The 12,312-nt window shown below is 47.6% G+C and overlaps 1 protein-coding gene across 1 annotated transcript; it reads left to right on the forward strand.

Annotated features, from left to right (window-relative positions):
• Positions 1 to 4,727: 4,727 nt before the first annotated feature.
• On the forward strand, positions 4,728 to 8,124 carry SHISA3 (shisa family member 3; the record flags this gene model as incomplete). Its single annotated transcript, XM_079920198.1, has 2 exons — positions 4,728 to 5,069; positions 7,685 to 8,124. The coding sequence occupies exons 1-2, from the start codon at positions 4,793 to 4,795 to the stop codon at positions 8,122 to 8,124; spliced, it is 717 nt and encodes a 238-aa protein (XP_079776324.1). The 5' UTR covers positions 4,728 to 4,792.
• Positions 8,125 to 12,312: the final 4,188 nt, after the last annotated feature.

Consider the following 12,312-nt stretch of genomic DNA (forward strand, 5'->3'; position numbering starts at 1 on the left):
TCTCTCATGCGTGAGCCAGGGCTCTGGTGGAGGCCACCAGCCTGAATCTGCCCACCCCCTCCTTCATCCCATCCCAGACTCCATCTTGCACTGCAGGGGTCTCTCATGTCCATGTCTGGACATCCTAGCCTGCCTTTACAAGTTTTTAACCATCTCCCCCTAGAACCACTTATGACCTGGAACAAGCTTTTGCGAACCCTAGAAGCCAGCTTGGGTCTGTTTGGGTAGGGAGTGCTGGGGTCTTAAGGCCCAGAGAGTGGTAAAGAAAGGGAGGAAACGGGCTTTGGGTGGGCCAGTCCCGTTGGCTGTATTCATTCATTCCCCTGTGGGTAAGGGCAAGGGCAGAGAAGGCCCAGAGGGGTACAGAGGATGGGCCTCAGACCAGCAGCCTCTGCATCACCTGGAAACATGTTGGAAATGCAGAATCTCAGGCCCCTCCCCAGACGCTGGGAATCAAAATCTGCATCTTAACACGCCAGGTGATCCTTGCGCACTTGTGGTTTGAGAAACACTGCTCTAAGGGCCCTATGTCTAATCCCCTCTTCACAAACGAAGAGTCTGGGGCTAAGGAACAGGGCGGAGGGAGGGGCACAGCTTGGGGCTGGGCTGCTGGGGTCTGAGAGTACACATCTGGGCACCTTGTATTCTCTAGTGGTGAATAAGTGCCAACGCAAATTTGAGAAAAAATACCTTTTCAGTAACTCCGATTGACAGGTTCCTGGATTAAGAGATTTCTAGTGAGTGATCCAAGCAAGAGGATTCTATTACGTCACAGGCGAAGTAATTAAAGGAAGGTTAGTGATAATACTTCACTCCAGGAAGAAACTGGAGGGAGGGCTGAGAAACTTTTGTTTTCTATTTTATTTCTGGATCCAGTGCACTTAAGCTGGAGGAGATTTCCATAGCCAAAGTTAATTGTCCTTTTTTTACTTATTTATTCCCTACTGCATTCCATCGGCCTTTTCTCCCCCTTTCCTTAGGGCATTTTAGTTCCCCACCCTTTCTGATGCATCCATTTGGTCCTGTTTTTCTTCACTTCTCTGCATTTGCTTTTCTTAAGTTTTTCACTCTACTCCAAACAACGTAAAACAAAGAGAAGTGAATGGGACAAGGTTGAGAAATATGGTCCGGTGCCAGTTTTATCCTGCTACCGATTCCCATCTACTAAAAATGTTTTTAAAAATGTAATTTTTATTCCTGTATAAAAATAGAAAGAATTGCATTTCCATTTTGCCAGTACCCTTCACCCAGTGACAATTATCAACATATTGTCAGTTGTGCTTCAGATTCTCTATCCTATCTTCACATCTCCATTTCTCCCCTCTCTCCCTCCCTCTCTTTCTTCCTCCCTCCACTCTCCTTCTCTCTCTTTTCTTCTCCATATCCTCCTTCCCCCTCCTTCTTTCTCTCCCCCTCTCCCCTCCCCCCACTCTCTCTCTTTTTCTGGTGTTTATTAAAGCAAATCCCAGACATCATATCATTTAACTCATTTCCTATAGCATTTCCCGGAGGCCGTGAGGGCCACAAGAGAATGTAAGCTGAGGAAATGATCTCTTATGATTGCGTTCTTCACCAAAATATGGAATTTGTGTTACTGAGATAAGGGAAGATATAGAATTTCTTAAAACCTCGGCATAATACCCCAGATGGTGCAGATTGTATTTTCCATCTCCATGTCCTCTCCCTAGAGTCTTTGAGGGGGGTCTATAAGGACTTTTTAATCTTCCTTTACTATGAAAGTAGTAACACAATAACAGCAACCTTGGATGTTTATAAACCTAAAAAGAAGGGTATGTTCTCTTCCTGTTTGCAAACAGCATTCTGAGAGCATCACTTTTGCAGTATAAATCTGTCAGTGTAGAACTTGAGGAGATCTTCTATGACAATGAACCAAACACACTCCCCGCCCCAACCCCGTGCAAGCGCCCAGAGCTGATTGTTGTGATGGTATAAAGTTGCTTCAGATCAGGACCTAGATAAGAAAGCACGGCGTACAGTTGCTTTAATGTTCCCACACATCAGATCTAAGGAGTATCAAGTACTTTGGAGGTTTGGTTATTTTCCATTAGTAAATATCCAACTAAATTTGAGTAAAATGTCTTCTAAATGAGTCAAACAGACAGGACTTTGAATGAGGGAATTAATTATAGCTCGTGTCCTAAGGAAAAGAATCCCACTGTGGCAGAGAGAATGTAATTAATGGGAGGTAAGTGCCAACAAATCATTCCCTAAAATATTAATGCTATCAAAGAACAGCTGGATAATGAGAGAAACTTGACCCTTGGGGGACTAGCAGAGGTTGCTGTAGAACTTTAGGTAGTTGTGATGTCATGGAATTCCTCTAAATTTAACAAGAATAATATTAAGAGGTGTGGTTCTGGGAAAGTTATTAGCAGTAAACATGTTTTTGTAGTTTTATCATCTTATTACGATCACTATATCTCATTGTTTCTGTGGCTCTGCATGACTTTCCTCCTTAATTGCTCAGGGTTTATACAATCCAAACAGCACTCCTTAAAAAAAAAAACAAGAAAAACACACAAAAAAACCCCCTTTACGGTGCTTTGTGACCACCTAGAGGGGTGGGATGGGGAGGGTGGGAGGGAGACGCAAGAGGGAGGAGATATGGGGATATATGTGTATGTATAGCTGATTCACTTTGTTATAAAGCAGAAACTAACACACCGTTGTAAAACAATTATACTCCAATAAAGATGTTAAAAAAAACCCAACAACTTTTAGGGCTGGCAAGGATTTTTTTTTTTTTGTACGTAAAAACAGAGTACCTAAGAAATTTCTGCAAAAACAATTTCCCATATGCTTAAGTTCTTTAAGTCAAGAAAAACTGTCTCATTGTGGATAAAAGTCTGAACTTAATTTGGTTTTACTTAATAACATATTATTGTCCCAAGAAATATCTAAGGAAGCAATAAAATATTTACACAGTGCTATTTAACATCTGAAATGTTGGGCATTATTTTTGCATTCTCATAAATAAATGCTAATCCCAATATTTAAAATCAGAAATCAGAAGTGATTATTTACTTGGAATATCCTTGAGCATACATTTTAAAACAGAAACCGTTTCATTCAGAGTTAAAAAAGAAAAAGAAATATGCTTCTGTGAACGAACTCGGACCCTCGGGAAGCCGCGGGCTTGGTGAACGCTTTTGACCACACACTTTTATGGCTGGTGCGCGGCAGACTTTGTCTTCTTTCACTCAACTTGCCAACAGCTAAATCAGTGACACGGGCATTCAGCGTGTTTGACAAATAGGTGGAGATACGCGGGACATATTCACACGTACGAATAAACGATGACAGGAAGTTCAGGATGCCGTAAAAATACATTCTTGAGTTGAGCCCAGGTTTCACATAACGCCAGTTTCATAAGGCACTTACGCCGCCAAAGGAGCAGTGCCCCTGAAAATAGCACACGGGGGACACATCATTTAAATAAATGTGTTTCTTTGCCCGAACAGAAGTTCAGATCTGCTCAATTATCATTAATTTTGTTCTTTTATTTCTTTTGCGGGCGCGAATGGAGAAGTCGTGCTCTTTGAGGTTTTGCGAGCTGCCCTCGGCAGGCGGAGGTGACCGGCGATTCTTCGCCCGGTGGCGTTCGGGTTAGGGGGGCGGGGGAGAGTGCGAGTGTGTGTACATTTGTGAAAATGTGCCGTCCCTTCTGGAAAAAGTGGAAACTTAGGTGGAAAACTCAGCGCAGATGTGGGCGGGCCCTAGAAAGTATGCTATCCGCCCAGAACCCTCAGAACAGGTGTCCCAGGAACGAGGCCAGATCTGTGCAACAGACGACAGAAGATTGTACAAACCCCAGTTACCGAGTTCGTTTTTGATTACATCCCTAAAAAGCAAAGCCCTGGTCTCCACCCGCGCGCTAACGCGCGTGGATAGATGCAGAGACCCGGCGGCCCTGGCCCTCTGCGGAGTTTGCTGGGCTGTGCGAGAGCTGGAAGGTGTGCGTGGAGAGGGCCTGATGCCCCAGGTTTAGGGTAGAGTCCTGGGGGAGCGTGCTGGGCGGGGGTGGCCCGGAAAGGCGGAGGGGGGCGCGCGAACCAGAGGGCGCACAGGACCGGCGGTCGCGCCGCGCCCGCTGTGATTAGCCCCGGCGGCGCGCCCCGGAGGCGGACTCTTTCTTAACCCTCGCTCTCTCCCCCTCCCTCTTCCTTTTTAAAGGACGCCGTGGAGGCAGAGCTGTCAGCAACCGGGAGGCCGTTTGTACTTGGCCGCGGCCAGGCGGACTCCAGCTCCCGTGACAGACAGGGGCGGGGGGCAGGGGGGGCCGCCTGTCCCGGGGCTCCGCACGAGGGCATCTCCCATCCTCCTGCCTTCGGGCTCCGCTCTGGACCCGGCAACGGACGCAAGTCGGGGTACTGCGCGGCCCGGGAGTTGCCAGACCCGGGCGCGATGGCTCCTTTGAGGAGTGGGGCGGTAGGTGGCCGAGGGCTGGGCGCGCCCCTCGCGCCGGGAGCGTTATGAGCCGGGCAAAGGGCCGCTGCAGCAGCCCCAGCCTCAGCCTCGGCCGGCGCCTTCCGCTGGCCCTTGCCCACTCGCCCCCGCGCACCATGCCGACCCCCGGCCTGTGGAGCCCGCCGTGCAGCCCCTTCCTTCTCTCTGGCCCCCGCTAAACCTCGCGGGAGTGGCCTTGGCCGCCGGGGCAGCTGCCCAGGCCGCGCCCCGGGGGAAGGCGGAACCGCGGGGCGCCCGGAGCCCCGGCTCAGCCCTTCGCTCTCCAGCCGCGTGCCCCTCTCGGCCGCCCAGCGCGTCCGCGGCGATGGGGGCGCTGCTGGCGCTCTGTCTCCTCTTGGGCTGGCTGCGCGGCGGTCCGGCGGACGCCCAGCAGTCCGGAGAGTACTGCCACGGCTGGGTGGACGTGCAGGGCAACTACCACGAGGGCTTCCAGTGCCCGGAGGATTTCGACACGCTGGACGCCACCATCTGCTGCGGATCGTGCGCGCTGCGCTACTGCTGCGCCGCGGCCGACGCCAGGCTGGAGCAGGGCGGCTGCACCAATGACCGCGGCGAGCTGGAGCACCCCGGCATCACGGCGCGTGAGTGCGGGCCCACGGGGGGCAGACCCCGCCCGGCCGCCCGGGCTGCCGTGTGTGCCGGCCGGTGTGCGCGCGGACAGGCGCGCCAGGCTTTCCCGGGTCTGAGCAAAGGGGAGGCTAGAGGTGGGAGGATCAAGGGAAGAGTGGGTGGTCGCGTTTCAGGTCGGGCCCTATTCCTTTGCAGTCCCGATTCCCGCCACAAGCGGTTTCCGCGGGTCTGCCCAAGAGAAAAATTTCAAGGGACAGTGAGGACCGCGGAGCTTGCATCCGGTGACCCCGGGGAAGAGAGCGGGAGCCTCGGGCGCTCGCGACATTGCAGACAAGGGCTGTAGGGGCAGCGCAAGGCTGGACTTGGGTTTTAAAGGACGATGAGGGTGCCTCAGCGCGCGCCCTGGGCGCTCCGGGAGCTTTGAGAAGTGGCCATGGCGCAGGGAACGCAACTCTTGGGGCGCGCTTATCTGTAGCCTCACGGGCGTAAGGAACTTCAGACACTCTTTTTTTTGGTGGCCTTTTGGTAGCGTTTCTAAGCCGCTGCCCTATTCTCCCGACTTCCTTTCATTTCTCTGCATCGAATTACCCTCTCCGGCCCACCCCCTATTGTCACGCTTTTCAGAAATGCCCAGGTCCTCCAGCTGGAGATTTAGAAACCGGGGTCGCAGGGGTTTCCCCGCCCCCTATTCTCACATCGGAAAACGCGGGTCAAATTTCCACTAACTTCAGAGCGGAATAAATCACGATCCCAGCAGAGGGATTTTACACCTTAAAAAAAAAAAAAAAGAAAAAAGTTTTCCACCTGAATCGGAACTTCAGGGCAACCCTTTAGAGCTACAGGCGATGGTTTTATGGCCGGGAAACCGGAGGAGCGGGCGGAGCTAAGGGCCGCGACACCCCAGAACTCCGGAGCGGAGGTCTGAGGCCGGCAAAAGACGGTCCCTGGGAAAGACGGGGAGAGGCTGGAGAGGTAATTGATGGCGCTGGAGCCCCCGTCCCCCTGAGACTGACAACCCAGAGGAAAGGGGGGCCTGCCCTTCCTTAGAACCCCATTAGACTTCCAAGGAATTTAACTTTGGAGGGCAAAATACCAATCTGCAGGATTGGGGAAGAGGCTTCTGGGAAAAAGATGTTCAGTGGAAAGGAGAGAACTCTAGGCCGGCCTGGCCTGTTAGGAAAATACAAACTCTTTCCGTGGCTTTACTCCACTCACCCTGGGGGGCCCGGTTGCTCTTTGCAGAGCAATCGTGAGTGCCCGGCCTCCAGCAGGGACTCCATCCCGGCCTCCTCGGGCGAGCTCTGCAGCAGATGAGGCAGTCTCCTCTCTCACCAAGGCTGGGTGGGATCTGAGGAAGTCTCAGGACCCGTGGCTCTCTTGCTCGCCAGCTTGTAACCTTGGGCAAGTTACATAACTTCTCTGGGCCTCTTCTCAACTCTAAAATGGGCATATAGCTCTCAGAGGAGTTAGGTTGCGCATTAAAGGAGTGCATGAATGCTTAGCAAGGTGCTGAGTAAGTAGTTCGTCACTTTAGACTTGCCTTCCACAGGGCGCTGGGAAATGGGCCAGAGTGGGTGAGCTTACACCCAGGAGCCCACAGATCTCGGGGTGGATAGTTACCTGTCGCTCATTGCCTGGGTGTCTTTGGGAAAGTCAACAACTCTCCAATGTGCTTCCACATCTGGAAAACAGAGAGTATCACGCCCACCTCACCGGGTCTCCGTGAATCCGACAAGAAATACGAAAGAGCCAGGCACACAGTAGGGCCTGTCAGTGCAGGCTTGCTGTCATCTACCTCTAAGCCAGAGGTTTGCATCCAAGTGTGGCTCTATCAGGCAGGGGACACACCTGGAGGATGGCCCCGGGGGTGCCTCCGGGGTAGGAAATTTTATGTCTGCCTTATGTAGAGAAGGAAACTGGGGTTAACTCTGACGGGTGCTCTCCCGGAAAGTCTGGGCCACTAACACCAAGAACTGCATCACGATCTATCCAAGGTTCGGCCTGACCTTCCCAGAATTGGGGTGGGAATCGGGAGGCAGAAGCATGGCAGCTGGAGGAGGCATCCCAAATTGTTTCTGGAAAGAAGTATCCAGAGGTGACAACTTGTGATGCAGTAGGAGACACAGTTAATTGGGGCCCACTCTGGATTTCTTTATCCTGTGCTTTCTGTAGTCTTGTACATTCCCGGGGGTCTCATTTCACAGGCCCAGCTCTCTTTGCTTAGATTGGAGATTCTTGGATAGGATTTTCAGCCTTAGAGCCCTTAAGAGCCCCACCGTGATAAAACTACTAAAACCCAGATTGAAAACCAGTGTTATAGTAACCCCCCAAACTCATCCTTTCCCTCTCTCCAGTGCGTGAACAGGAGGATAGAGTCTGTTCCGACTTCCAGATGTGCAGTGTGATGGCTAATTGCTAACAGAGTCTACAGTATCAGTTTGCTTCCTCCCTGCTAGGAACAAGAATATTCCATCATCACAGTTTGCACTTCAGACGTTGCCAGTCACAGGCTCTGAGAAGCTGGGCTGACAAGGGTGGTGATGTGGACCTCCCACCTCCCACCCCCAAGCAGCCCAGAGTTTGGGAGACTCTAGTCCCAGCATCTGTGCCTGTTTTTGCCTTTTAGAGCCTGTGTACGTTCCCTTCCTGATCGTTGGCTCCATCTTCATCGCCTTCATCGTTCTGGGCTCTTTAGTGGCTGTTTATTGCTGCACCTGCTTGAGACCCAAGGAGCCCTCGCAGCAGCCAATCCGCTTCTCGCTCCGCACCTATCAGACGGAGACCCTTCCCATGATCCTGACCTCCACGAACCTCAGGGCACCTTCCAGGCAGTCCAGCACAGCCACCAGCTCCAGCTCCACAGGGGGCTCCATCCGAAGGTTCTCCTTTGCCAGGGCAGAGCCAGGCTGCCTGGTGCCCTCACCACCCCCGCCTTATACCACAGGCCACCCAATCCACCTGACCCAACCGTCCGGTTTCCTGGTGTCACCCCAGTACTTTGCTTACCCACTCCAGCAGGAACCACCACTGCCTGGGAAGAGCTGTCCAGACTTCAGTTCCAGTTGACAGGCCATGCATGGCTACAGATCCACCGCGTAGTGCAACGGCAGACCCACGGACGCTGCTGCCACGGCCACCAGGATTTCTGAGGAAATTTCCCTTGAACCCAGCAATGTCATGGAGAAAAGTGCAAGGAAAATACAGCACCTTCTAATCTTGAGGTTCCTGGCTCCAGTCGCAGAATGGCTGTTAGAGAATCGCTTTCTGTCTTTGAAAACATGGTGACTATTACATTTCAATTTATGTTACTTTTATTCAAAATAGGCAGCAGTCCGACTTTAAAGTTACAAATTGGCTGAAGATGTTTTATTGGACAACTCAGCTATCCTGCTTAGAAAAGGCCTACGTTGTTCTTTTTTCATTATAAGTTGTGTAGTGAGTGATAATACAAATATATATATAAATAAACCAAGAAATATACCTGATTGTAATTATTGAAGGTTCACTTAAAAATTAATTGCTAAGTAAACTGAGGGGACAGTGAACAACCTATTTATAATTTGGGGAGCAACTTAACTGTGAATAATATTAGCATCATGGGAACAGTTACATTTTAAATTAATAGCTAAATTTTGTTTAAAATATAAGAGCGTCTTGAGAATACAAGATTTCAATAACCACGTGAGAAGTTTAACATTTTACATATTTACTTAGATATTCATTGTAACAGAGATCTTTTGTAAAAGCATTTCCCCCACCCACCCGAGGGAGTATTTATTGCAGACTTTTTGTTCAGCAACATTTAGTTTTTAAATGAAAGTTGGACAGTTGGTTCTTAAAACATTTATTTGTAAAATGACTTATGTACAAATGTAAAGATTTGTAATTTAATGTATTTACCACATTGACGGTACTAATTAGTAGTCGCACTGTAATTTTTTATGTTAATAGTAAGTGTGGAGTTCAAAGTCCAGCTTTGGCTATAATCATCTGATATTATGTATCTTACGTGCCACTGAATTCCATGTCTGATGACTAAATATTTGGGCATATATCCTGCTGGATTAGAATAAATAAAATCTTTTATGTTTTCGTGAAATCTCTTTGAAAGTTTAGATCAAAGTGCTTCATTTTATCGTCTTAATGATACTCTTTGCTATTCAATAAAAGGAAATGTCTTTGCCTAACACTTCGTAACTTGAAATGAAAAAAATCCTACACTGATTTTGAATTACGTTAGAAAGCTATTTTCTGCAGCGGGACTCCTGAAAGCAGCCAAGGAAGTGAATTTTTAGGGAGGTATCAGCCTGTGGGCTTCAGCCCTCGGATGTGTTATTTGCATAGATTTAAAACTTGGGACATTTCTCATAAGAATCTGAGTTTTGGCTTCTCGTGGCAGGAAAAGGTGCGGCACCAAGGGTCCTGCTCTGGCAGGGGGTCAGGAGGTCCTTTTCAGAGAGGACAGTTGCCCTTTGCCAGCCTCCTGCCCGGTCTCCCCGACCTGGCTCATCTCCTTCAGTTTTGTTGCCTCCTGTCCCTTACGGATGTCCTTTGAAAACCCAGGTTTATATGAATTCATACTATCATATGACATCCTCAACAGCTCTTGTCAAATACAGCTACTTAGAGGTGGAAGTCTGACCTAGGGAAAGTCATCTGGCCTTGCCCTTTGTTTTCTAGTTGAGGAAACAAGTTGGAAGATACTATGCCTTTGCCCACTCTGATGGCAGAGGAGCTCTGACTTCTAGTCCCCTGCTTTCAATTAACAGTGGCCTGACTTCCAGGTATCCCAGGATAGCCCCAATAATCCAGGAATAAAGGGAAGGCAGGAAGGGAGAGCGGGAGGGAGGGAGGGAGGAAGGAGGGAAGGAGGGAGGGAGGGAGTAAAGGCTGAATGTGAAAGGATAAACATTTGTGAGAAGTTCTGGAACTCACTCCTGTGTTATTAGGCTGGCTTTATTTATGTTTGTTACATTCTGCTCCTTTGATATTTTAAAGTTAATCTTTACTGGGCTTTTATGACCCAAACACTATTCTAAATATTTACATGTACTAACTCATTTTATCTGTAAGCAATGCAACAGGGAGGTATTATAATTCCTATTTTTATAGATTTGGAAACCGAGGCATGCAGGAGTGTAGTAACTAGCCCAAGGTCCCGCAGCTCGTCAGTCCTGGAGCTGTATGCATAACCATATTCAAACAGCAAGGGAACAGGTTTGCTACACTCACACCCCAGAGGCGCTCTGCTGTTAATGTGATGTTTTTTCCAAATGAAGCAAAGTTTGGTCTTCTTTTGATTTGCACAGTTGTTTCATATCTGGAAAATTCAGTGTATGTTAAGGCAGTGGGGAAAACACTCTTTCAGTACGATGGGATTCGGTTTTTCCACCGAAAGGAATGGAGGGACATTTCAAAGTCATGCCCCCTGGACGTCAAATCTTTGTTGGGTGGACTGTCCCATGCATTGTAGGATCTCTGAAAAACAGAAGTTCCATATTTTGAAAAGTAGTTATGCAAATAATGGGTAACATTTATTAAGAACCATGTGTGTGCTGTATGACGTGTATCGCTTAATCTTCACAAACCATAAGTCGGGACTATTATCACACCTATTTTGCAGCTAAAGAAAGCAAAGCAGAAAGGTTGAACACGGTGCCCAAGGTCAACAATAACAGAGCCAGGATCTGAACCCAGGCAGTCTGCTTTGAAACTCTACATTAACTTTATGGCATGTACCTAGAAGGCCTAATTTTCTCAGGAAAAAATTATCCAACCTACTTTTCAGAAAATCTATTTGGGGAGGAGTGATTGACTGTAATATGGTACATACCCTGCAGATAGAGGGGATTGTAACCATCAATAGGATTGGTGCTACATTATAAGAACATAGACTAATACAGAGCACAAGTAGAAACACTAGAGGACAAACATTTCTCCCTTTATACCTGAGACACTTGAGAGAGCAGAGGGTGATTTAGATGGATTTTGGAGTCAGAGTGTCTGGGTTAGTTTCCTGGGTCTGTTTCCCATAAGCTGAGTGACTTTGGGCAACTGACTTTACATCACTGTGTCTCAGTTTTCTCATTTGTGAAATGAAGATGTTGATGGTACCCTATTGCTGAGGGTTGTCTTGACGAATCAGAAGTCAGAAGCACTCTCAAATCACTTGCAATCTAGAGGGTAGGGAGCTGTGTAGTAAGTCCACGATACACAGTAGAAAGCAGATGAAATATCCCAGCATATAAATGCAGGACTGAGTTCTGTGGGAGGGCAGATCCAACGCTGATTGGAGTGCAGGGGACAGAGAAAATGGCCCGACGGTTTGATAGAGTTAGTCCCTGGTAATCCATGGGCTCCTTTGATACCTGGCCAACTTCTCCTTATTAACTGTGACGGAGCACCCTCCCACCCTGCACTCATGGCCTGTGGATTTATTTTATCATCTGCTTTAGAAAAATGTATTTAATAAATTTGCTTTAAAATGGTTATTCACTCCAAACCCAACACATTGTATTTTTAGTTGTCCAAATGCATAGGTGTTCCCTCTTATTTTCCCACCTGTTTCTTTTTCATTGATGTTATTCTTAGCTATTCCTCATGGTGGAGAATTTGCCAGATTGACTTAAATCTATAGGAAATTTTCTCTCTAAAACCAGATAACCAAAAAGTTTCCTGAAAATATATACAATCACAATTAGGAGTATGATACATTTCACTGGGTCCAGATCAGTTTACCTGTGCATAACCTAAAAAGCTTATTTAGGATATGTTCAGGAAAAATAAGGATTTACTTACTTAACTATTAAGGGAACAAACTGTCCCATATTTTTATGTATAACACTTTCAAAATTGCAATTAAACAGTTATTAATGAAATTATTCGGACAGAGAATTTTTTATTTGAATTGCTGGTTATATAGTTTGTACTTGAAATAAAGACTGAACAGTAAAAAAGATTTCATTTTCCAACAATTTTTATTAGCTTTTTAGTGAAATGATCCAGGTTCGGAAGATCTTTCTTCACTAAAATGAGTGGCTCTGTATTACTGAAATGGAAGGTTTAGGTCTGAAATGCCATAAGCACATAAAAACAAACTTTAAATGGGGATGACGCATTGCATTTATGGGAATGTATTTCAAGTTTGCTGTTTCCTTATGGTGGTATTAGATGACAGTGCTTATTTTAAGGGGGATGGAGTTGAATGTGAAAATATTTGACATAATTCACAGGTAACTTTTCTGAACACTGTTT

This window comes from Stenella coeruleoalba, assembly GCF_951394435.1.
Source record: "Stenella coeruleoalba genome assembly, chromosome: 4".
NCBI lineage: Eukaryota > Metazoa > Chordata > Mammalia > Artiodactyla > Delphinidae > Stenella > Stenella coeruleoalba.